Source organism: Penicillium atrosanguineum, assembly GCF_028827265.1.
Source record: "Penicillium atrosanguineum strain IBT 20685 chromosome Unknown utg000008l_segment0_segment0, whole genome shotgun sequence".
NCBI lineage: Eukaryota > Fungi > Ascomycota > Eurotiomycetes > Eurotiales > Aspergillaceae > Penicillium > Penicillium atrosanguineum.
The window spans coordinates 3569773-3594939 of NW_026623140.1; the positions used below are offsets into that span (position 1 = coordinate 3569773).

The 25167-nt window shown below is 51.5% G+C and overlaps 9 protein-coding genes across 9 annotated transcripts; 3 read left to right on the forward strand and 6 right to left on the reverse strand.

Annotated features, from left to right (window-relative positions):
* Positions 1 to 104: 104 nt before the first annotated feature.
* Positions 105 to 1948, forward strand: N7443_010882 (uncharacterized protein; the record flags this gene model as incomplete). The annotated part of the gene is made up of 9 exons (XM_056890938.1): positions 105 to 135; positions 202 to 305; positions 352 to 641; positions 690 to 771; positions 825 to 862; positions 918 to 1015; positions 1072 to 1466; positions 1525 to 1696; positions 1749 to 1948. The coding sequence occupies 9 exons, from the start codon at positions 105 to 107 to the stop codon at positions 1946 to 1948; spliced, it is 1410 nt and encodes a 469-aa protein (XP_056737429.1).
* Positions 1949 to 2422: 474 nt separating this feature from the next.
* N7443_010883 (origin of replication complex subunit 5 family protein) lies at positions 2423 to 4161 on the reverse strand (the record flags this gene model as incomplete). Its single annotated transcript, XM_056890939.1, has 3 exons — positions 2423 to 3553; positions 3612 to 3989; positions 4075 to 4161. 3 exons carry the CDS (start codon positions 4159 to 4161, stop codon positions 2423 to 2425), a joined length of 1596 nt encoding a protein of 531 aa, XP_056737430.1.
* A 1034-nt stretch (positions 4162 to 5195) lies between these two features.
* On the reverse strand, positions 5196 to 8983 carry N7443_010884 (uncharacterized protein; the record flags this gene model as incomplete). Its single annotated transcript, XM_056890940.1, has 5 exons — positions 5196 to 6295; positions 6358 to 7306; positions 7371 to 7599; positions 7687 to 8111; positions 8717 to 8983. 5 exons carry the CDS (start codon positions 8981 to 8983, stop codon positions 5196 to 5198), a joined length of 2970 nt encoding a protein of 989 aa, XP_056737431.1.
* A 3643-nt stretch (positions 8984 to 12626) lies between these two features.
* On the forward strand, positions 12627 to 16381 carry N7443_010885 (DNA-directed RNA polymerase III core subunit RET1; the record flags this gene model as incomplete). Its single annotated transcript, XM_056890941.1, has 3 exons — positions 12627 to 12686; positions 12754 to 13511; positions 13570 to 16381. The coding sequence occupies 3 exons, from the start codon at positions 12627 to 12629 to the stop codon at positions 16379 to 16381; spliced, it is 3630 nt and encodes a 1209-aa protein (XP_056737432.1).
* A 258-nt stretch (positions 16382 to 16639) lies between these two features.
* Positions 16640 to 18668, reverse strand: N7443_010886 (DUF4246 domain-containing protein; the record flags this gene model as incomplete). Its single annotated transcript, XM_056890942.1, has 4 exons — positions 16640 to 17209; positions 17258 to 18295; positions 18350 to 18431; positions 18478 to 18668. 4 exons carry the CDS (start codon positions 18666 to 18668, stop codon positions 16640 to 16642), a joined length of 1881 nt encoding a protein of 626 aa, XP_056737433.1.
* Positions 18669 to 19148: 480 nt separating this feature from the next.
* Positions 19149 to 19994, reverse strand: N7443_010887 (TMEM53 family protein; the record flags this gene model as incomplete). The annotated part of the gene is made up of 1 exon (XM_056890943.1): positions 19149 to 19994. The coding sequence occupies one exon, from the start codon at positions 19992 to 19994 to the stop codon at positions 19149 to 19151; it is 846 nt and encodes a 281-aa protein (XP_056737434.1).
* A 311-nt stretch (positions 19995 to 20305) lies between these two features.
* On the reverse strand, positions 20306 to 21623 carry N7443_010888 (polyubiquitin-binding protein UFD1; the record flags this gene model as incomplete). Its single annotated transcript, XM_056890944.1, has 3 exons — positions 20306 to 21166; positions 21242 to 21559; positions 21621 to 21623. 3 exons carry the CDS (start codon positions 21621 to 21623, stop codon positions 20306 to 20308), a joined length of 1182 nt encoding a protein of 393 aa, XP_056737435.1.
* A 227-nt stretch (positions 21624 to 21850) lies between these two features.
* On the forward strand, positions 21851 to 23191 carry N7443_010889 (GYF domain-containing protein; the record flags this gene model as incomplete). The annotated part of the gene is made up of 1 exon (XM_056890945.1): positions 21851 to 23191. The coding sequence occupies one exon, from the start codon at positions 21851 to 21853 to the stop codon at positions 23189 to 23191; it is 1341 nt and encodes a 446-aa protein (XP_056737436.1).
* Positions 23192 to 23334: 143 nt separating this feature from the next.
* rvb2 (RuvB family ATP-dependent DNA helicase reptin) lies at positions 23335 to 24850 on the reverse strand (the record flags this gene model as incomplete). Its single annotated transcript, XM_056890946.1, has 3 exons — positions 23335 to 24288; positions 24341 to 24787; positions 24842 to 24850. The coding sequence occupies 3 exons, from the start codon at positions 24848 to 24850 to the stop codon at positions 23335 to 23337; spliced, it is 1410 nt and encodes a 469-aa protein (XP_056737437.1).
* Between the last annotated feature and the right edge of the window lie 317 nt (positions 24851 to 25167).

The following is a 25167-nucleotide window of genomic DNA, read 5'->3' on the forward strand; positions in this document are numbered from 1 at the left end:
AAGTTGAGACGATCACTTCATTCTTGAACATTTACACCTTCCTATCTGTCACAACCTTTTTTTTGCCCTCCCAGGCTTAGTGTTCGTCGAACTCTGCCACCAAGATGGCAGCAGACATCCCTGGCTTTTACTTTGGTAAGTCGGGGGCGAGTTTGCTTGCACTCTACACCTGCTCTGGGCACGGCTAAAACATATCGACAGATCAGGAGAAGAAAAAGTATTTCAAAATCCAGGCCAACCATGTCGCTCCCCCGGGATCACAGTACTCCAAGGAATCCGTAAAGAGAAAACGCAAGGACAAAGAGGTTAGCATGAAAGACTCTTGACCAAAGAGCATGCTGACCTCGTTAGAAACACGAAAAAAGAGTTCAGATCAAACAACGTGAAGCTCGAGAGACGGTTCACAAAGCGGATTTCCTGCACCACCCGTTGCTCGGCGCCTACAGAGAGATCGGGTCTCATCTTCGTGCTACCGCCCGGCTCGACCAACAGGCGCATGTTTATGCGAGTCAGCTGCGACGGAAAAAGCTCCACCAATTTGAGCCTTTCCCAAAAGACTACTCTATACGCCATGTGTTGCGGAACCCACGCTCGGGGATTCTAATTGCCAGTGGTCATCATGGTGGTTCCTCATCAGCCTCGTACGTCTCCATGCTCCAAGAATGATTCCACCGCTGACAACTATACAGAATATGCTTTCCAGACTCTGACGAAGAGCAATGGACGTATGACCGCACTATGGAGCGAATGCTCTTCAAAGACAACTTCAGAGTATGTTCCCTGCGCCTCCTAGGTGGAGAGATGCTAACACCCATTCCTTCTAGTTATCTTCAATATCTTTGAGTCATACAGGTTATCTCCTGTATGTTCATCACTGTCCATAGTTACCTTCTCAAAATTGTTGCTGATCACCCCAGGGCAACAATGGACAGCGGCCCAGAAGGCGACAGCTATCTCGCAACACGCATGCTTCCAGACCCCGATGAGGCTGGCGACTACCGCTGGCCTAACTTCTGTAAGTGACTGTTCTTCTCATCTCTGCTATTCTACCGACCTAACACGACTATCCAGTTGCGCACCCCATCCGCATCAACACCACATCCTCAATGTGGTGTTCAGCGGCTTGTCCAACGGGCAACAAAGCTCTCTTCGCAATCGGCACTTCAGACGGGCTACACACACTCGAAGGATTTGGCAGTCATTGGACTCTTTCTCAAAAGCCTTTCTCAGGTGAATTAAGCGCAGACAGTCCAAACTTCCGCCGACACGGTAATTCCTCGCACGCAAGCGTTAACGCAGTGGAATGGCTTTCGTCAGATGTCATTGCTTCGGGGCTTAGAAACTCGACTATCTTCCTCCATGATCTCCGCAGTGGTGGTAGCGCCGCACGACTTAAACACCCCCATTCTGTGTCCAAAATCCGCAAGGTCGATGAGTATCGAATGGTCGTTGGAGGGTACAACTCGGTATGTAAAAGATCCACTCTTCTCTATCCCTGAGAAACTACGCTAATACTCGAATCAGCTCCAAATGTACGACATACGCTTTGCCCCAGACCCAGACGGCAAGGGCAAAAAGCCCAAGCCGAAGGACTGGCGCCATAGCTCTACCCGTCCATACTTAACCTTCCCCGACTACTCTCCCGATGTGATCCCAGACTTTGATGTCAGCACCGAGCTCAGCCTTGTGGCAAGCGGTATGCGCATTTCCCATTGCTCTGGAGTCGAACCCACTAACATCAACTCCAGCCTCGGATGACCGCAAAATCCAACTCTTCTCCCTCCAAACGGGCACTGCAGTCGCCTCGCCTCTTTCAAAATACCGATACTCCGATCCGATTACATGCGTATGCTTTGAATCGAGTGAAGGCCAGTTGAATCGACATGGGCCTCAGACTCCCAGCCTGTTGGTTTGTGCAAAAGCTACAGTTGACCAGTGGATCTGGTAGATTCTCCGTATTGCCCGGCGTATTTTTGTCTGGTCTGTCTGTCCATCTAGTCTGTTCATGTCCATAAGACACTGCCACGCCTGCATTTGCCGGAGCTTGAAGTGCCATGCATCATGCCATTTACGAATTCATGCAATAATCATCCTGTTCCCCAGAATTCAAGTTCCAGTTCAATGTAGAGAGACATCAAGAGCAGGAAAAGGACCCTAACCTCGAGCGAAAAGAGCAAATGCGGTCAACAGATGTACACAGCGTGTCGTCCAAATTGACAAATCAATACTTTCACCATCTGGCCCCTCACTGTTGTTGGAATTACATAGAAATGAGCCTGAGCCAGTCTGAAAATTACCATGCAAGAACGGGTATAATTTCATCTACCTCCTAGATGCTATGCAAGTAAACAAACACCAAAAATAAATACCAACACCCCGTCCCCCTTCCCCATCCATCTAGACTTAGATCATACACAGTACATCAATCCAAACCACCAGCCAACCACTCTCCAACTTCCACGCCAATCCCCTTAGCCAGCTCGCCAATCCAGTCCCCAGAAACATTGACACACCACTTCTCTCCTGCATCAGCACTGGTGTTGCCACTTCCCATACTGGCACCCCCGACGTGGCCTGCGGCTGGAACGACGAGACGAAGACGACGTAGTGTAGCCAGCTCGGTGTAGATCGAGTCTGCTACAGCGCTGGTGCGAATAGGATTTGCGGGCGGATTGGGGTCGATGGCGTGGTAGATTGCAAGAAGACGTTCTAGGGGGAATGACCGTGCTGTGAGGATTGTAGAGGGGCCCGTGATACCGCCGCCTCCGGTTGCGGAGGTAGTTGCAGAGGATGTTGCGAAAGCAGACGAGAGAGTTGATTTTGTGATTCGGGTCTTGGTTCGTTTGCCCTTTTTGTTTAGTGTTGAGGAGTCCTTGTTGGCGGCTGCTCTATCTTCGGCTTGGGCTTGGGAGAGGACCTTCAAGCGGCGACGGTGATGGGCACGCTTGTTGCGCGCTGAGAGCGAGGACGAGGAGAATTTAGAGAAGAAAATCGTATCAAGACGCTGTGGGGTGTGGGATGCCAGGTACGCTGATGTCAAGATCAATGTAGAGAAGTATGGCAGTGATGGGAGAGCGGAGGGAGCTGGTTTCGTTGCCAGTGAGGCTTTGAAAGTCTTGATCGGACCAGATGATTCCTCGGGCACGATTCGGTGCACCAGTGCAGATTCTCCCTGGTGCCGGAATAGAGCTCTGTTCTTCAACAGCAGATGTGAAAAGTCCCATTCAGTGTTCCCGCCTGGCGGGGCTTCGCCCTGCACCACAGGAACCACGAACAGAGGCCATAATCTCTCGCAAATCGATAGGAAGCTGGGAATGGAGCCTGCTGTAGGTCCAACCAATGTGTCATAGATAGTCGCAACGAAGTGAGGGTATATCCGTGAGGTGACTTTGTCCAGTAAACCCTCTACCACAGGCACAGGAGAAGCCAACAGGATATCAATAGATTCTTTGCGCGTGTAAGGAGGGAAGCTGATATGAGGAACCGCCGCATCCTGAAGGAACAGAGGTCGCGGACTCGATCCGAGCACAAGAACGACGCAGAGCGATGGGATCTGTTAAAGTGTCAGTAACGATCGTAGTGCTTCCAGCCAGACGGTTGAGGTCACCCACGATTTCTCCGAGTCGGGCCAGCGCTGACAGCAGCGTGTGTGACGCCTCTCTTTGTCGGTCGATCTCGTCCAGCACGAGCACGAACTTCCCTTGTTTCTCTGCGGGCCTAGAGGCAAGACATTCTTCCAGAAGAACCGCAAGTGAGCTGACGTGCTCGCATCGTCCCTTGCCAAACTTCTCCCACTCGTCTTTCTGTCCCAATGCCTCCAGTGTATTCCAGAGAATCTTTGTCAAGAGATGGCGGCCTGTAATGCACTCCGTGCTCCGGACAACTGCGTGAGGTATCTCGAGGGTTGAGAGGACGCCACGGATGATGGTCGATTTGCAAGTCGCTGAGATTCCGTGGACAACCAGTGCTGGTGGGCTAGGAAGATGAGGCTATCGCGCAGGTTCCAATGTTAGCAGTACGATCAAATCAAGCTTTACAGCGCTGCGGAGTCCTCAAGCCGCGGAAACTACTCACATGGAGGAGACTGGCGAGTTGCCGCGTCTGAACCTCCCGACATGGCCATTGTGCACTCAGAGAGCACGCAACGTCTATTGGTTGCATGGGTCGATTCTTCCCCTTCGGCCTTGAGTTTGTAAATTGGCAATGCGCAAAAGGTCGAGTCGTCGCGGGATGTGGCTCGTCTCCGAAACCGATCCCTGGCTACACGTGACCTCGCGACGCGTTTAAGGGAGAAGATTGTCTACTTGTTGAAATAGAATTACAGGTCATTTGATTACAGTTAAGATCTACGAAGCCGGCTTTTTTTTTTAATGTTTTGATGTTCGATGATAAAGTACAGCAATGCAGGTAGTGTGTGTAGAGAGGCACATGCGTTGCGGCAACTTGAAAATAAGCAACAAGACAGTACACACTGTCATTGTCTGCAACCGACCTGTAGGTCCAGTACGGCAACATACAAGCTGCTCATCTCCTGGTAATTCCTTCTCAGGACAAGTCGTTGTCGAGAGACACGACGAGTCCGAACCACTCCAGTCATGTTCCTAGAAGCATCTCAGAGCCTGCTCTTACCGAGGCACTCGGCACGAGCACAACACATCACGAAGTGCAATGGGAAAAATCAAAATGCAAAATACAGAGCGAAAGTAGGAAAAAATGGTGGGAAAACACAAGGCAGGAAGAAGACTGGTGAATCGCATGACAGGATGACGAGGACATCATTGCAGAGGAATGATACTTCAAATCACCAAAGCCACGCGAAAAGCCGAAACTGGTAGAACCATTGGAAACAAACGAAAAAGAGGAAAAGCAAAATACAGAATGAAAAATTGGAAAGAGGGGAACAAGGCTGCGGAGCACAGGCTGGGAAAGAAAATGACACTCCGATGCGGACTGCATAAAGATTGTATGCAGCATGCAACACGTGAATTCTTGCCAGATGTCAAGGTAGTCGTGACGCATTGCTTGATGCAAAGCATATATGCAGGTATGCAGGCGAAACAGATGGGGGAAGAAGAATAAATGAGTTGCAACCGAGTGGATCATGAAGTATGCAACTGGCCCGTCTGATGAGTCTGTGAAAGGTCCGTGAAATCATCAAATATCGTGGCAATCGTGACTATGGTACAAGTCATTGTTTAGAAGTAGGCATAGAGGGGAGGGTTCGGCGCTCCGAAGTTGTTCGCCGGGGATGCCTGCATGTTATTGTACGCCGAAGGACTCTCGCCAGGTCCACTGGGTGGGGTGTTGTTGGAAGAGCTTCCGGGAGTGGGGAGATAGCCGCCGTTGAAGTTCGAGCCATTTGTCGGTCCCTGGTACATGAAGGGCTTCTGTAGCATCTTCGGGATTTGAGCGTTGGAGGCACTGTTGGGGGGAAGCTCGTTCGGAGTAGCCTGACCACTGCTGTTGCCACTGCTACGACCAGAGCCCTCGGCGTTCAACATCTTGCCAGCAATACGACGTCCGTGAGGAGTCTGTCGAATGGTCGGCAGAATGGGGCGGATCGCGTCCACAATGTGCTGGCGGGTTTCCGGGTCGGCAAAGTCCATGGCAGTCTGGACAACATAGTTGGCAAACGAGTCACGGAGCATCTGGTCCAGCTGGTTGCCCTGCAGCATCTCCTCAATCATGTCACGTCGGGACGAATTGTCAGCAGTGCGAAGGCACTTCTCGATGACATTGGAGCTGAACTTCTGCTTGGACAGAGAAGAAACATTGCCTGCGAAGGTACGGCACATTGGGCTGGTGAACTTGGGCTCTGCAAGATCCAGAATGTACTGGACCACGTAATTACCGAACGGATCCTGGACCAGGGCAAATGAGTTGGAAGTTATCTGGGCGATCAACTTGGCCTTCTGATCTCCCGAGGCATGGTCGATGCAGCGCTGCAAGACGCAGCATCCGTGACGATGAGTACCCACAGTGACACAGTGGGTGCCGACGGCTTCGTAGATGAACTCAGCATCTTCTGCGCCCAGACGGTTGAGGCACTTCTGAATGACATGGTTGCCATTCAGATCCTGAACCAGGTCAACAACGTGCTGCTTTAGAGCTCGGATAACAGTCTTCGTCTGTTCCGGAGTTGAGATGAACTCGATCATTTTCTGCAGGGCCCGGGTGCCATGCTGGTTTAGCGCAATGGTGACCAGCTTGGGTGCGGCATTGTCGATCAGAGCGGTTCGCTGCTCATCGTTGGAGAACTCGAGAAGCTTCTGGCACAGGTAATTACCGAAAGGATCTAGTGGTTGATGAATTAGCATACAAAACAAGTTATACAACAAAGACAATGTGATTCCATACCAGTCATCAGTTCAATAACGTGCATGTACGTCTCACTGAAGATCAGTTGAACATGGTCCGGGTTGCGTTCCTCAAGCTTGCGCTGCAGATAACGGCAACCATGCTGGTCTTTGCACAGACTGTACAGTTCACCCTTGAAGTGCTCGAGGGGGAAGTTCGTGAAGCGTGTGAGCTGAGAGGCCTCACCTTCGGTCTGGCGACGCTGGGTAGGGACTCCACGAGAAGCAGGCTCGGGTAATCGGTATCCACCAGCGTAGTTGGGGTAGCCACCGAAAGTGTTAGTACCAAAGGCGCCAGGCATCTGATTGGGAGCCGGAGTTGGCTGGCCGACATAGCTTTGAATACCATAGCTGTAGAGGGGGAAGGGCAGGGCAGCAGGGCCGACAGACCCAGAGACAGCAGGATTGGGCGCGGCTGAGGTCATCTGAGGACCGAAGGGTGCGGCACTTGCCTGGAGCATCGTTTGAGTGGTCTGATTCATCTTGGGGCCGTCGGGTTCGGGTGACTCTTGCTTGGCAGGTCGGTTCACTGCACCGTTGGGAATGCGACCAAGGCTGGCGTTGTGTTGGTGAAGATGCTCAGCGTGGGTCTTAAGTGGAGTGATGGCAGCGTCAAAACCGTTACCCTTGACAGTTGGTAGATCGTTGGTAGAGTAGGAAGGTTGAAGAACAGTGGGGCGGCTTGTGGGAACAGGGGTCGAAGCCTCCGAGTTACGCTCAGTAGGGAAGGTGAAACCACCTTCAAGTGAGTGACGAGAGATGTGGCGAGAGTGTACCCCGCTGCCGTGATCTTCGTGGGTCGGGCTGCTCAGATGATCCAGGCGAAGAGAAGCTGAATTGTTCTGAGGCATGCTAGAGTGAGTCGAACGGTGACGGTTGTGATAAGGATACGAGTCAGGGCCCGGGGTACGGGGGTTGGCCAGATCAACTGCATCAGGATTGGCGGACAGCTGTTCGGATCCAAGTCAGAAACGATTCATTTCGATCGAGCGGAATTGACAGGTCAAAACTTACGATGTTGGAGCCGCCCCGACGAAAGAGAGTCGGAAACTTGTCATCAGGCTCAGTCATCTTCATGTAGCTCTGAATGTCTGGAGTAGACAGTCGGTGCTCGGCATTGAAAACATGCTTTTCATTATCGCGATTGAACAGATGCTTAGTACCAGCAAACGAGTCGTTTCCGACATTTGCGCGGTAAGGGTTGGAGAAATTGTTGTTGGAAGGAAGCGAGTACCGGTGCACACTATTTCTGTTAGTCATAATTCCGTGAAAGACCTTCCGTCCCAACATCTGATATCATCAGTTTGACGCCAAGGAAAAGGAAACTCACGAGGTGGCGGGACGAAGAGTAGAGGGATCCATGATGTACTCCTCCTTCTCGGAGTTACGGCGAGAGCCAGGAAGAGAGTGACCAGCAAACCGATCAACAGATCCGTGAGCTGCATGCGAAGGAGCTTGCGGCGAAGTAATCTGGGAGCCGGCAAACGCATTGAAGAATCCAGGAGACGATGTCACACTAGAGGTAGAAAAGCGACCAGGACGAGAGATTGCAGTAGATACCGGGGCATCACGATACTCAGGCGGAGTCGTAGGCTCGCTGACAGGATTGGACAAGCCAGCCTTCGCGAGGTCACGAGCCAGTTGGTCCATTTCGTTTTTTTCCTTTTCGTGCTGCATGTCGAGCAATTTCATGTCCTCTTCAAAGCGACGTTTCTGCTCACGCATGTACTCAATGTGTTGTCGCTTTCTTTCGAACTGGGTACAGTCAGACTGATATTTCGAAGAACAAATAGAGTAGCAATGTCACACAAATGTATGGCTTCTGCAGGGCAAGGGGAATTGGGTCAAAGGGGTAGGGATTGAGGGAATGTCGCGGTGGTGTCACAAGGACATCGAGAGAACAGGGAAATCGAAGGGTAAAAAAGGCAGAAAGAAAAGACGAAAGGAGGTCGAGGGAGGTGAATTTTAAAGAAAGGGGAATCAGGCAGCAGAGAGGTTCCCGTAGATACAGAGATACCTCAATGGTATACCTCAAGAGGCAGCCATCCAGGCACATAGGTGGAAGCACATGCAGAGTAAAAGTGAATGAGAATTCGGGGTTGCTCGAACACGAAGTGAAAGTGATAAAGTTAAGATGAGATGGCAGCCTTGAGAGATTGGAACAATCGGTGCTATTCAGAAGTCCAAATAGGCAACGCGACTGAGCGTGATCGTATATCAGGCAGAAGATGCACGCCGCTGTGTCCCAACGCTCTCAAGACTGGCAGATTCATCTTCACCGCCACATTTGCACAGCACGTTCATTGATTCTCCCACCAAAGATAGGTGCAAATCAGACTATAAGGAAACACTATGCTTACCGAGGATAGTAGATCCAGAGGATCCGGACTTTGGGCAGGTCCCTGGCTCAGATAATTCCATGATGATACCTTGCTCGAGTCCGTTGTGAAGCGACGTTGCAGGTTGGCGCGGACATCCCCCGTGGGACGCGAGAATCCCGGAACATAGTTCGAATGGCCTGGCGAGAGCGCACTATAGCCTGGAAAAGCAGACTCTGACGGAGGGGATCGAGGAGACGGAAATCGAAGCTCGTCGAGGCGTTCGCTGAGCCCATTTTTAAAAGCCATGGTGGGCACAAGCAGCCGAGAGTCCAACTACAGTCCAACGGAGCTTGGTCAGCATGAATGTTTCCAACCACAAAAAGCTAGCAACGAGCTTTAAGACTCCGCTCACAACGCCCCAAGTATACGGCAGCCAAGCCGCGGTGGCAGGGACAGGGTGAGGGGTATTTGTGGTGGGCTGGCGGTGTGGGCGTTCGGAGGGTCGTCTCAAGTAAGGGGAAGGGGGTCGGAGAGGGGCTGAGGGGTGCGGCGGACCCGATCTTCGCAAAAAAGGACCACACTCACACAAATGAACGCCTCGAGAGGATATGAAAGAGCTAGTTCAAAGGTCGATATCCAAGGACCGAGTCGAAGTCATCTAAGGATGTTTGGTGGGAGAAAAAAAATCCAAGGTCGGTGTGTACCTGAAAAGTGCGGAGATCAGCCGCAGGGAGTTGCAGAGTGGGATGGAGCAACTTACCGCTAACCCTCCACTTAGCGAAACACGGCGAATACAACAAACGAATGTGTCAACGCGAACAGAGAGCTAACAGTGTCAAGGAAAGGGGAAAGGGGGAGGAGGATGTTGTACACGGTGAGAAGGAGAGGGGCGAAAGTTGAAGAGGCTGGGAAGAAGAAGAGTCCAGAGCGGGGAGACTTTAAACCCTAATCGGGTTTGGCCGTACGAACAACTATTTTCGACCCCGATTTCTTCGCCAATTGCATCGATTAAAGTAGATGATTCGGTTCTTGCCATTCTCGATCTTTTTACATTTGATGAATTACTGCATCCTGGAACCCCAGCGGGGTTTCTTTCGCGAAGGTCAAACTACGCCAGTGGGAAGTTGACGGCCACAGCAGATGATGCCAGAGTTACTCGGAAATCATTTGGGGGCCGAACGTGATTGGAGAGGCTCTGGGTTCTGCACTACCTGAGTGCAGCTCTCGACGGAGCCTGGGGTAGACCCTCGTCGCTAGGGCTCGAGATCCGATGGTCAATTCCAAGTCGGACTGATACCAGTCCCGTCACCGTCGCTGTCCCAGGGAACAGGCGCAAGGGGGCCGAGGCGGAGAGCGAAGAATGCGCTGTTCGCGAGAGCGTGGCAGATGCAGGTGCATCCTCCACGCCACTGTATCATTTCAGTCGAGTGGAGACGCGCCGAGTGGTGCAGCGCCCGAAGTTGTGACAGCGGATCGCCCTCTAAAGCCACCGCACGGGGCATGTCAGATGTACCTGATCGGGTTTCAGTGTCGGTCCCGGGTATTTGTACCGAATGGTACTTGGTAGATAGATTCTGAAGTGCTAGTCTCAGGTGCTAGTCCCAAGTGCTGGAATCACCGAGTCAAAGAGGTAGTCATATCTAGGATCAAAAGGGGCGATGGTTCGTGGTTCGCGCCCCGTCGTACCCAAGGTTCGCTGTGTTTCTTGTGGACACGCGCCAGGAATCACCCCATGGACTAGCCAAAAGAGATGATAAGGACTCGGGCCTCAAGAGAAGCGGTGAACGTGATACAAGCCATCCGTGCTGATCGTGTCGGCTGAAGCCCCTGATCCACCGAATGACGAGCATACCAGCGCTGGTGTGGAGATCCTGCTCGAACCCCAGTCGTCCCCTCTGAGGGCTCTGACTTCCTCTACTGTAATCGGACTTGCGATCGCCAATCATTGCCGAACACCTTTTCCCCTCTCTGGAACCCGATTCCTACTGTACGATCGCAGGGATCTCTCACTTGGCTGTGACGTGATGATCTACCCGTTCTCCAATCTCCAATCGGGGTAAAATGATACATCCAATCCCTCTCCGCGGAACTACTGCCTGCTATTATGGTTTCTTCTGAGAGCCGAGCCTGGCGCCCTTTGCTTTTGAGAGCCCAAATGAACCACGGAATTGGGGGGCGCTTCCATGCCCAACGCCAAAAATTGCGCCTCGACCGATTCGCAATAGCTTCGTGCGCCAGCACCAATTTTCTAACCGAGAATCCATGTTTCGGCCTTTGACAATTAGAGTAATCCACTTGCTCCCCAAGTCTTGACAAGTACATTGAACAGTGCATGGCCATCTGGCCTAGGATCTGGGCAAATCAACCCTAAAGCTCCGCTCCACTCCCCTGCACCAACTGCTTCTAGACCAATAATCGCGATTCGGGTCTAGCCCTATAACTAGTAAGAATAGTCCCGGATATTAATACGTCTTTTTGTCTTACGGTATATTATGATACATTTGAACGGCATTGGTTTATCCGAGGTGATGAAGCTTACAGAGGACCCGCTACACAGGCTGTGCCATGCACTGAGGTCAAAAGGCCGGTATAGATCGGTCGGTAGCGTAGGGGCACCAGCCGTGTCATTGCGACAAAGGAGCCCAAAGATATACCCGCTGCTCCTAAGCCAGCGATACTTCGTCTGACGATAAGTCCCACTGAGCTCGGCGCCATTGCGCAAAGGAGAGACCCAACCTCAAAAACAGAAAGTGACTAAAGAAATACCCATTTCGTGGCAAATAGAGAGTAGATCTTCCCGAATTCTAACTGCACAGCATGTGTGGCAAAGAGATAAGAGCTTCCGTACCAGCCCACGTCATCTAGAGAATGGAATTTAGTTGTACCAAGGACGGGAGTATCATGTAGCACAATAGTTTTAGTTATCGGTGAGACATGGAAATCACTTGCACTTACCAACAAGACGCAGAAAAGAGATAGCCTAAGTGGAATTGTCAAGAACATAGAACATTGACTGCCAGCGGGCTATTTCTAGCGCCTCCACCGATTCATCTTAGGTAGTACATTTGTACAGTGTCCTCTGCGCAGTCATTTTCCTTCGAGTCTCCATGAGTTCATGACCTAAATAATTCATGCATGACGTGCCAACTACTGGAACTGTCACAGACATCGAAATATATCTGGTGCTGGCCACGTTGTGTGAAGAATCGAGGCTGGGACCCACTGGAAGATCCAATCGGGGTTGCACTGGACACAATCCTGACTCTTTGAGACATGGACATATATATTTTAATATGATAGTCTTCAGCTTTTATGAAAAGGCACCTGAGCAATACCTACTGTAGGTTTCCAGCTGGTTGAACCAGTAGAGTCGCTGGTGGGTTCCCGCTTTGGTTCTTGCCTGCACGTATGCAACTTTAGATAACCCTGTCACATGGAACAGTGCGCCAAACATTATTGTCAACCGGTCTACACTATTTGTATGTCTTCCGATGTTCTCCCTTTGCCTGGGCATGAATTGTGGGTGCTTTTTGTGCCAAGACCGTGCTTGCTGTTGGACAACATCTGGAAGAAAGCCCCGCAGATATATACTAGCCTCGGTATGGGGAGAGTAAATCCCAACCGTAACCGCAACCCTTCGATGTACAATATTTTTGTATATCATGACTTCAATGAACAACATTCGCCACCAATAGACATCATACTGCACAGCGAAAGTAGAGCAAGTCATTTCTGATTACTTGTAGATAAGACGCGATAACTGCCTCAGGTGTATATGCACTAACCGGATACGGATAGCTGACTGATTAGATAAGCGATCTCCAAATTTCTCGGCCTTTCCCCTCCAAGAGAAATACGACGACGCATACCAGATCAGCCTCTCTCTCACAGACATTTATGTGGCTTTGAATCGCGAGATCGCAGAAAAATTGCCATCTGCTCTCGAAATATGCCGCCCCGCAAGAGGTCGCAACCCTCTGCGGCCAGCCAGGCCCGGCGCCCGTCGGAGGTAACAAAACTTTTTTACCCGCGCATAAACTCGTTCCTGACGGTCATGCTAATTTTCAATGAAACAGGCTTCGAACCAGTCAGCCGCTGAAACCCCTAGGGGCAAGCGCCATTCTTTCGCTGCTACGGACTCGAACCTGCAGAACCAATCCAACGACGCCGCCAATGATCAGCGTCCCAAATACAAGCCCAAGGATCCCTTCGATGCACTTCTGGAGCCCTTCTACTACAACAAGTCCCTGACCGACCCGATCGACACTGCTAGAGATAAATGGAACCTGCTCCCTGCTTTCCTTAAAGTCAAGGGTCTGGTGAAGCAGCACATTGACTCATACAACTACTTTGTCGAAGTGCAACTGAAGAAGATCGTGGAGTCGAGCTCGACTATTCGCAGTGACGTGGACCACCAGTTCTATATTAAGTTCACCGACATCTACGTTGGCTCGCCACGACGCTCCGACGAGACGCAGGACTCTGGTATCGATTTCCAGTCCGATGTGACACCACAGGAGTGTCGTCTTCGTGATACGACTTATGCCGCGCCTATCCTTGTCGACTTTGAATATGTTCGTGGACGCCAAAGGGTCATTCGACGGGGTGTCGCTATTGGACGGATGCCGATTATGCTTCGCAGCTCCAAGTGTGTGCTGGCGAACAAGACGCCTGCGCAGATGACGGTTCTGAACGAGTGTCCGCTGGACCCGGGCGGTTATTTCGTTGTCAATGGTACAGAGAAGGTCATTCTTGTCCAGGAACAGCTGAGCAAGAATCGAATTATCGTCGAAACAGACCCGAAGAAGGAGATTGTTCAGGCCTCAGTGACTAGGTATATTGGCAAATCTCATTTGTTGATGTTGATTCATCCTTACTGACTCTCCTGATAGTTCTTCCAACGAGCGAAAGTCGAAGAGTTATATCGTCCTCAAGAAAGACAAGCTTCATGTGAAGCACAACGTGCTCAGTGAAGACATTCCGATCGTGGTGTTGTTGAAAGCCATGGGAATTCACACCGACAAGGAGATGTTGCAGCTCGTTGCCGGTTCCGACTCCCTGTACCAAGAAAACTTTGCGATCAACTTCGAGGAGGCGATCAACCTGGGGATTTTCACTCAACAGCAAGCCCTGGAGTGGATCGGCACTCGGATCAAGATCAACCGCAAGCAAGGCGCTTACCGCCGTACTCATGTTCAGGAGGCTGTTGAGGCAATTGCTACCGTTATCATTTCTCACATTGAGGTCAAGGACATGAACTTCCGACCAAAGGCTATCTACGTCGCCCACATGGCGCGTCGTGTGTTGATGGCTAAGAACGACGCGACGATGGTTGATGACCGCGATTATCTCGGAAACAAGCGTTTGGAACTGGCTGGTCAGATGCTGGCTTTACTCTTCGAAGATCTGTTCAAGAAGTTCTGCTTCGACATCAAGATGAACATTGACAAAGTCTTGAACAAGCGCAACCGAGCCGAACAGTTCGACGCATGGAGTGTCATGAGTATGCATGGAAATCACATCACCCAGGGAATGAACCGTGCTATCTCGACGGGTAACTGGAGCTTGAAGCGTTTCCGCATGGAGCGTGCTGGCGTGACCCACGTTCTCAGTCGTCTGAGTTACATTGCTGCCCTTGGTATGATGACTCGTATTAGCAGTCAGTTCGAGAAGACCAGAAAGGTCTCTGGTCCTCGTGCTTTGCAGCCTTCCCAGTTCGGTATGCTGTGTCCTGCAGATACCCCCGAAGGAGAGGCTTGCGGTCTGGTCAAGAACTTGGCTCTCATGACACATATTACCACCAACGACGAGGAGGGTCCTGTGCGAAACTTAATCTTCATGCTGGGTGCCGAAGACATCTCAACGGTTGGTGGAATGCAACTTTATGCCCCTGGGTCCTACACTATTTCTATCAACGGAACACCGACAGCTTTGACACGACGACCCAAGTACTTCCTGAATTCCTTCCGCAGGCTTCGCCGCATGGGAAGAATCTCAGAGTTTGTTAGCATTTACATCAATCATCACCAGCGCGCTGTTCACATCGCAACTGATGATGGTCGAATCTGTCGGCCTCTCATTGTCGTTGAGAATGGCAAGTCGCGGGTTCGTCGTCACCATCTTGAGAAGTTGCGTGCTGGTACCATGGAATTCGATGATTTCCTTGCTCAGGGTCTAGTCGAATATGTCGATGTGAACGAGGAGAACGATTCTTACATCTCCATTTACGAGAAGGACATCAACGAGGCCCACAGTCATCTTGAGATCGAGCCCTTTACCGTCCTCGGTGCCGTTGCTGGTCTTATTCCCTACCCTCACCACAACCAATCTCCTCGAAACACATACCAGTGTGCCATGGGTAAACAAGCTATTGGCGCGATTGCTTCGAATCAGTTCCAGCGTATTGATTCTATTCTCTATCTCATGGTGTACCCCCAGAAGCCCATGGTCAAGTCACGAACCATCGAGTTAACCAAGTACGACCAACTGCCTGCTGGTCAGAATGCCACTGTGGCTGTGATGAGTTACTCTGGTTACGATATTGAGGATGCCCTGGTTCTGAACAAGGGCTCGGTGGACCGTGGATTCGGACGTTGCCAGGTCTTCCGCAAGTACGTCACCAATCTCAAGAGTTACCCCAACGGCTTGAGAGATCGTCTCCACGGACCGGAATATGAGAATGATGCTCCCATCCGCAAGCATGCTCTCCTCGAGAGTGATGGTTTGGCCGCAGTAGGTGAAGAGGTCAAGGCCGGCGAAGTTTACATCAACAAGGTTACTCCCGACGCCGCGCAAGCCATGGGCATTCCGGGCTCTGACTCCGGCAAGCCAACTGACTGGAAGCCAATGCCCATGACCTACAAGCTTCCCGATCCTGCTTACATCGACAAGGTCATGGTCTCAGCTACCGAGGGTGAGACTCAGCTCCTCAAGGTGCTGACCCGCCAGACCCGTCGCCCAGAGGTTGGTGATAAGTTCTCCTCTCGTCACGGACAGAAGGGTGTCGTAGGCATTATCGTTGATCAGGCCGACATGCCCTTCACCGACCAGGGTATCAACCCAGACATCATCATGAACCCCCACGGTTTCCCCTCGCGAATGACCGTCGGGAAGATGCTGGAACTTGTTTCGGGCAAAGCAGGTGTCCTTTCTGGTCAACATGGCTACGGTACCTGCTTCGGCGGTAGCCCTGTTCAGGAAATGTCCCAGATTCTGATCGATCACGGCTTCAGCTATGGTGGAAAGGATATGCTCACCTCCGGCATCACGGGTGAACCGCTTCCGTTCTACGTCTTCACCGGCCCAATCTATTACCAGAAGCTTAAGCATATGGTTCAAGATAAGATGCACTCACGTGCTCGTGGTCCGACTGCTACTTTGACTCGCCAGCCTACTGAGGGTCGTTCGCGCGATGGTGGTCTTCGTCTCGGTGAGATGGAGCGTGATTGTCTGATCGCCTACGGTACCAGTCAGCTTCTGCTCGAGCGTCTCATGATCTCCTCTGATCGGCACGAGGTCGACGTCTGTGAGAAGTGCGGTTTCATGGGTTACCTTAACTGGTGCTCTCGATGCAAGTCGTCTCGCTCGGTTGTGAAGATGGTTCTTCCTTACGCCGCGAAGCTCCTCATCCAGGAACTCATGAGTATGAATGTTTCCGCTCGTCTAAAGCTTGAAGACGAGTTCCCGGAGATGAAGGGTCGTTAGAGAAGGCCGGGACTGGAGTTACCGCCACGGTGTTATGGAAAAAAAAAGCAGCACAACAGTGCATCTGGTTACGCTTAGTTTATGTATATGGTCTTGTATGAATGGCATAGCGCGGCGATTTGAATGTTATATGGCCCGATCTCTCGTAGATGTAGATTATTGAAGACGTAAACATTTGATTAATTTGGATAAAAGTACTCAAAACCTAGAGACTAGCAAAATTTCCACGCCGCATAATGAAGGCCCCCGCCCTCCCCCTTACAGCATCAGTATATTAGACTCGAAAGCAACATGCTGATACCGCATGAACTCAACCAACTCTTCCAAAGCCTCAACCCTGTATTCCTGCGCTTCACTCAAAGACATAGGCATATTCCCCTTTTCGTTTTTGTTATCAAGCGCCAATTTCGCCATCGTAGCGGTGAGGTTCCCCCCATCATCCTTGATATCAAGTGTCCAATCCAGTCTTTGAGGCGGGACATTCGCCGTTGAAATAATCCGGATATTCGGGTCGACCAGGTAAAACACTAGTACGCGTAAATGGCCCGTCTTGGTCGGGTCCAGAAGCTCGAATCCCGTGTACCGATGCTGCACTATACTGGGAAAGATTACAGTCCGGCCGACTGGGCATTTGACGGAGCCTACGTGTTGGATGGCTGGCTCGCCGTTTTCAAGGCCGAAGACTTGTTTCAGCCAGATAAAGTCGTTGGGCTCATGCTCGACTTCTTCGAGTGTACCCCTATCGACTATGTTGCGGAATTCCATGCTTGCGTCTTTCATGTTGTCGGCGTCGAAGTGCACGAATGCTGCCGCGCAGATGTGCTCGTTCTGTTGTGGTTTTAGTCCATATCACTGCGCGGGAGTGATTCTGCTTACCATCTGGCCCTCGACGTGCCAGTCTGTTTGGTAGAATGGATCCTCTGGAGTCAAGTCTAGACCGATCAATCGGGTGATCACCTGCAGTCCGCGCTCTTTATAGTCCTCGTTGAGATTGACGGGTTGCTCGATGCGCACCGCGCTGGGTAGATCTTCTGGTAGTTTGGACATCAGGCATTTAGGGACAGCCCAAGGAATGAATTGGCAGGCATCAGGTTGAACCGCGATATAATTCTCCATTCTCCACTTCTCGTACCGCTCATTGAACTCGCTCTGTGCCTCCTTAGTCTCGATCTTTGGCTCCGAATCGGCCACTTCCTTCGAGACTGGGTAGTATTCGGCTTTTTGGTATTCAATGCGCGCACGGGAATGGAGCATATCTTTCAGCGGCGTCATGGACATATTGAATTGCGGGATCAAACAGTTGAATGCGTCCTCGATAACCTTGTAGATATCCCTGCACTTTACTGGATGGAGGTTGTTTATGTAGGTCGCAATATGCCACCGTCCATCATCCCCCAATTCCCAGTCCGACGGGAGGATTTGGAACAACCGGCTGTACGGTTTTACTTGAATGTCAGCTCGAGCAGTCACGCGCCATGCAATGTCCTCTCTGGTGACTCCGCTCTCTTTGGGGACCGGGATAACTTCGCCCTGGCCAGCGTAGCGTAGTGCATCATCAAGACAGATGACACGGTCCGTAAGGATGCGGCTCTTGCCGTAAATGAGCGGGTACAAAGCCATCGAGAGCAGATCCCGTTGTTTGCTCATGCTGCCCGGGTGGTAAAATTGCAGCTCTTCTTCCTCAAATTCCAAGGTTTTGGCCGTTCGTCTCAGTTCTTTCATAACATCATCAGGCACGTTGGTGTCGGATTTGGTGATGTCTCCATTGTACAACGCTACTGCGCTGCTTTCCTCGTAAATCATGGCTTTATATTTCAACTCCTCGATGATCCAGTTGGCCATATTTTTAGTGATATCTCTACCGCTTTTGAGGGCCATTTTTTTCCACTCCGCGGGAGTTCCAGGCTCGTGGATCTAAAGTTTTAGCTTCATTATCGTGAATTGGAAGGGGAAAGGATCGCCTCGTACTTTTCTCCACCATTGGGGGATGTCCGTGATATCTTCCATGGTTTTGACCATTTCCATCTCTCGAAGAGTCAGAGCAGGCAGACTAAGCGAAGTTAGCAGGCTTCTGAGTGATCACTAGGAAGACTGACTCGGTGAATCCATAGTCGATGTCTCGGTCATCTAGCGCAGAAGGGAACATGCTCCGGCTCTCCACGCCATAGATGTTTTGCTCTCGTGGTGCAAAGTCCAGTGGTCGACCGAAGCCTGGAAGAGCCAATCGAAAGTCTCTATTATTGCTGACTGACAGGAAGCCTTCCTCATTTGCACGTTGTTGAAACATTGCAGGCGAGGCGGGGATTGTCTCACAAGAGCTATAGCCTGGTGGGCAGGTCAATGCCGTGAGCAAAGTCCCTTAGGTCAACTTTGAAAGTGACACTTACATCCGGGCCAGCAGTACCGCCCAAGTAGAAAATAAAATAAGAACATAAAGGGTGGCCCGAGAGCAGAACTCGGCATTGGCAAGGTAAATTCGTGGTTGACGTCGTGATTGACCAATGTGATCCGATGATGCGCGACTGTCGTCGTTGCTAGCCAATTCTAAAGGAACAGTCAATAGGTCCAACCTTTTCCGGAATTGTACTCCGGTCTTGAACCCCGGGCCTTAGTACCTAGGCACTCCGAGGTCAAGGTCATTGTGACTGAACAATGGTACTGTCCGGAGAACGTCGAAACCCGGCACGTTGACAAAATAATGAAGAACCAAAGAAAGAAAAGTGATATGAAGATTAAATATAAACAACATCTCATCGAATTATCCTGCTCATGCCTCAAGGCTGGGTTCTAAATACGACTTGACGATTCCCCAATATCGATCCGGCTCAGCTCTCATATGGCCAACGTGGGGCGTCCCCTTGAATAGTTCACGGTGCACTATCCACCCGCACGCTTCCGACTCAGATGCATGCATCTCCACGTCATGAAAGTCCACCAGCTCATCTGCGTCCGAATATATGTAGCAGCGAGTGGGCACACCCTTGGGGTTGACAGCCTTCACCAAGGAGGTATCATTAATCACCTTGCGAGCAAGGCCGATAGGGCCAGGAGATCTCCTGATAGTCTGAACTACCTTGACCAGAATCAAAGAGAGCCATAAAAAACTCTTGCTAATCAACCGCAGGATCCACATCTGCGGAAGCGCAAAAGAGAAGGCTCTCATGGCAGCTGCGATAGTCGCAGTCCCCGGAGCACTATCGATGATCGTTGAAGAGATAGGTAGTGGTTTTCCCGTTGCTTTGAAGTATGCTTGTAGCAGGTTGGTGGTGTTTGACAGTCCGCCGTTCGAGAATAGATGCATAAACACGGGACTTTCAGGGGCCAACGTGCGGAGTGCTTCCACTGCCGGTGCAACTCTGGCTTGCTGTGCGCGTGCATTCGATCCCCAGAAAAAGTCGTTTGATGAGCTGCGCATGAAGACAATCCGAGATGAAGGCATCATGCGTCTATACTCAACCACGTACTTGGCGAGGGCACGCGGCGGCGCGTTCATCCAGAACGCAATGAAAATCAACGGCTGACTGTCATGGCTGATCGAGTCTGCTGGATCCTGCAGATAGACAGAAGGTCCTATCTTAGCAAAAGGCGCTAAAGGGTCGGGCACTGAGGCCATATTGAGCCGATTGTCTATCTCTAGAGGCTGAGATGGAATGGGAAACTATCGAGATTGCGGTGGACCTCGGCTTGCCAAGAGGTGCATCGGGGCGCGTCGGACGAACCGGTTACCTACAAGTTGATTTTTAAGGAGATATAGCTTCAATTAGAGATTGATAGACTCTGCACTAAAGCTAAAAGAACACTGCCCGAAACGCCTGACCCATGCTAAGTCCGTATATAAAGAATGCCTGCCACCAATCCAGAGACTACATCTAGAGTTTTTGAGGTATTGTGCACGGTCGTCATCAATAGAAGCGATCGTCTAGATCAGCGCTTCCCCAGGGTTCGCCCACTAGAGCTGCCCTTACCCTTTTGGCTGTCGGCTTCGCTTCCTGATGTGGGAGTAGCCGACCCACCCACGTCCTTCTTCTTCCCCCGCAATGTCTGACCGATACCCTGGAATTTGGGCTGATCTTCTTGAACAAGTTGGCCGTTCTCATCACGAGGCTTAGCCGGTTTGATGGCATATCCGAAGAAGAGCTGGTTGGGAGGAAGACGCAGAGGTTGCGGACCATTGGTCTGGCGGGCCGAGGGAGGGTGTTGGGCGTTGGTGGCTCCCGGGGTAGGAGTAGAAGCTTGAGGAGTAGGTGCCTTGCTGCCCTTCTTCGCGCTCAGGCGCTGTCCTCCCGACAAAAAGTTGGAGGACACGGCCCTGGCACCAGCTGCAGCATCGGTCGCCTCGGGTGCAATGGCGGAATAGTTGATAGACTGTGCCATAGTACCATGGGGATGAAGCAGTCCGCCAGCTGGGAGTTTTCCCTTGCCCCCGCTGACGACACTTCCAGGTGTGCTAGTGCCGCTAGTGCGTTGAGGTTCTTCATATCCAACCGGAGGAGCGAAATCCACCTCCAAGTCGGTTTCCAACACAGAGACCGCGCTCTTAGCCCCCGCAGGCTTTGTTTCAAGAACCGCCATTTCGTAGACTTGATCGTTATATGCGAATGTGAAGACATCGCCCTTTGAAAGACATGAGAAGTTCCGGAACGCGTTTTCTAGGACGGCTTTAGGGTCGCTAATGTCGAGGAAAGAGGTTGACTGCGCTTGAAGTTTGATGAATTGACCGGGAGGAAGATCGGTGGACTTGATTTGAAGCAGGTCACCGGGCTCCAAGAGAAGAGTTTGCATGAGCTATGCCGAAAATCAGTATTAGTAGTGTCCTGTATGAGCTCCCCGCCCCCGCTCAGGTGTGCAGCTCGTACTCACCCAGAATGGAAGATAGATCTTGCCCTCCTCAGCAATAAACTCGAGAACACCAGCATGTGTCATTCTCTCCTTGGCGCCGTTGTGCAGCTCGAAAAGCATGGGGTATGTGATGTGAAGGCGTGTAAGCTTATCCAATGCGCTGGGCGGCATAATGACCTTGCCGCCATGGTTGACGTTCTCTCTCTCAGGTCCAGGAAGCATCGCAACGGGATAACAGCGGTAGTATTCATCGAAACGGCGAGCTGCGCCGCCTGAACGCATCATCCCGCCCATTACGCCCTCCATGGGGTCGTCCATGAAGTCAGGTCGGAACTGGAGCTGTTAGATGTAGCTCAAGAATGCTGCGCAGAGAAGTAAAATCAAGCAGGAATGAACCTACCATCGTGAATATGGCACAGGAATAAGATTGTCAAGATGTTAAATTTTCTTGAGAAAGAAAAGCGTCGAAGCTCAAGGTGAAGGTGAACTGCTTTGATGGAACTCGCCGAGAGTGACGCAAGTTGGCTCCGCTATGATTTTCCGATCCGACCCCGGATAAGGGAAATCCAACGCAAGTTTGACAGCTTCACAAATGCTATTGTCTAGCTTTATTTCCACTATCTGAGCAACATGGAAAGCTCGCAACCGCGACCCAAGCGAGCGGGCGAAGATTATACCCGCACTCACCAAGAAAACGACTCTGAAGAGCCTTCCAAGAAACCTCGATTCGACCTTCGCAACCCCTCCGCCCTCGCGCCCGATGCTCTCGAAGAGGATGCCGTTCTCGATGCCGACGAGATAGGTCGCCGCGGCCAGCAAGTGCGCCGCAAGGCAGTCAACCTTGACGGTTACGACTCGGACAGCGACAACGAGGGATTCTCCGCGCGCATGGAAGAAAAGGCCAAGCGCGAGCGCGAGAAGAAAGACGATGATGATGACGATATGTTCGCCGAGCTACAAGAAGATTTTGGCGAGGAAGGAGACGATCACAATGAGATGATCCGCAAGAATAAAAAGAATGTTCGGTTCTTACGCGACGATGAGATCGAGGGCCAGATCGCTTCCTCAAAGGGTGGAAAGACATTACATGCGGATTTGAGCAATGCCGACGGTACAAATGAGGCCGAGGAGGAAGACAGCGACAGCGATGTTGGAGAAGAGGAACGCGCCACGGTCGACGAGGTGGTCGACGAGGAACTAGGTGCGGGCGCTAAAAAGAAGCATGCACCTCTGCTTGATGCTTTCAACATGAGTGCGGAGCAGGAGGAGGGTCGATTTGATGACCAAGGCAACTTTGTGCGCAAAGCCCTCGACCCCGATGCTGTCCACGACTCCTGGTTGGAGGGTGTGTCCAAAAAAGATATTAAGAAGGCTAAAGATGCTGCTGAAAAACGCGAGGCCGAGAGGAAGGAGAAAGATCGCAGGGACGATAGTCTCTTGACAGCCGATGTCCTGAAGACCATCATCACGCATCTCGAGCTCGGCGAAACGATATTGGAAGCTCTGGCTCGACTAGGGAAGGGTCTACAACGGAAGCCCAAGTGGCAGAACAAGAAGAACAAGAAGAACAAGAACAACGGCAATGAAGATGCTGAGATGACGGATGAGAACCCTGATGAAGTTAATAGGAGGAAGGCGATCGACTCAATTACTGGCGCCGCCGATATCCTTATGGGCCGAGGTCAACCTGAGATCTATGACACAGAGCGCGAGCTTTTGACAAGGCAGTATCGCAATGAGACGGGCGAGAACTGGGTTGACCCGCCTTCAGCGACGCCCAGGGAAGCCGAACAGGGGCCGACAATGTGGGAGTATCGCTGGTCCGATGCTCGGGACGGAGGAGATGCCCATGGGCCCTACGATGGCGGGATGATGGATTTATGGAAATCTGCAGGCTACTTTGGTGAGGGCGTTGAGTTCCGCCGTGTTAGAGATACAGGAGCGTGGAGTAGCAGCGTGAACTTCGTGTAAAGATAAATGAAGTGCCTCAATTCAATTCCAAAGCAAATAGATCACCTCAACAAGCGCCAGTCCTATCATACATCATTTGATGTGGCAAGAAACAGAGAAACCATTGTAGTTTTTGACCCGCTAAAAACCGTCCGATCCGAAAATTATGAAATCTCCATGGCATCGCCGTTAGTGGCTGCCGAAAAGTTGACCGTTCCTTGGTCACCGATGAATCGCTGTTCGTACTGGTTGACGAACTTGACACTGCGAGACGGGTCGTAGAACAATCGGAAGCTGCGCTGGACGTCGTCAGCACTGACCTCCTTGGCCTTGCGCTTCTGGCTCAAGAGATGGGAGGTGGTGATGATGTTGCTGGCATAGCGAAGGTTAGATTCCTGGCCGATCTTGGTGAGGAGGGCCAAGGCATCCGGCGAAAGGTCGATTTCCTCTTCCTGTGCTCGGATGGCGAGAATTTGCCGGATCTCATCGGCGGAGTATGCCTGGGTGCTCACAATCACCACACGGTCGAGGAAGTCGAGGGGCAGACCGTGAGGAGAGGTGTAGCTGGTTCCGCGGATCTTTGCTTGGCCGCGGTTGCTGGCCATAATGACGATGGGTGCCAGCTCAGCCTCGAGGGCACGGTTCACGTAGGAGAAGCACTCAATGTCGAGCATGTGAACTTCATCGATAAACAGAACACCGGGAATAATCTCGGCCTTGCCCTCTTCTTTCCACTCGGCAACCTTGGTGTTAATCTGGTCGCGAACCTCGCTGCGAATCTCGCCAGTGTCGCCAGAGAAGAGCGCCAGGAATCCTTGTGATCGCGAGTTGATAACGTCGATTTCGTGCAGGCTAACGGTGTGGACAATCTCTTTACGGACCTGGAGTTCGCCCTCGGGGCATTGAACGAACTTGGTGTCCGCACCCATGGCGTCGTAGTCTCGTGAGCGAGCATATGAACGGCCGAGCTTGGTGATTTTGCCTGAAGACTTGTCGATCGAAATCACATCACCCGCCATCACACGTTCCTTTGTCATCGAATCAATCATCTTGGTTCCCATGTCGTAAATTGTTTCCATGTCCGTGGTCTTGATCGTGAGCTTTCCTTGTTTGTTGCCCTAATTAAGTCAGCAATCACTGTTGTAAACAGAAGCGCTTGGAAGCACGTACCCCAGTGACACTGCGGTCAATCTGAATTTCCACAACTTCACCCTCGATAATCTCGCTCTCCTCCTTAATTCGCACGCCAATGGACTTACGGAACGCCTGGGTGAGAGCTTCCGTCTTTGACATCTCCATTGAGAAGATTTCCGAAGATGCGAGCATCGTGAAAGGCACATCAGAGCCGAGCGATTGGGCCATGCCCATAGCGATCGCAGTCTTGCCCGTGCTGGGAGGACCGGCGATCAGCACGGCGCGACCTGCAATCTTGCCCTCCTTCACCATCTGCAGAATCACCGCAGCGGCCCTCCGAGCCTTCTCCTGGCCGACAAGCCCCTGAGATGACCCACGGGGCTGTAGCGTATCGACATCGACACCGAGACCTCTGATATGCGAATGAGCGGCGATGAGGTTGAGGCCTCGGAGCTCCTTGCTCTCCGCGACGGTGGAAATTTGCTAGACTCAAGTATTAGCAAACACGGTGCAATGGCAGGTCCAGCCAGTACTCACGGCAGCCATTATAATTAAGAACCGATTTCCAGGCGCTCAAAGTCAAATTGGGGATACAGAGCTAGAACTCGAAATGAAGCGCAAAGGAAAGAGCAGATCGCAGAACGAAGGAAGTCACGCTCACCGCCCGGCAGTAACATCTGGCCGCTAGTGTTCACTCTCTTTCATTTCTTTCATTCACTTTGTCCTACCTTGTTCGTTTCTTTTGCTGTAACAAGCTTTCCAATATCCTACCATTTGCTTGTAGTATCTATAAACCCGACTTTTTGCACACGTCCGCGGCACCGACACGTGTTGGACAGTCTCCTTCAAGCCTTCTCCCGCAA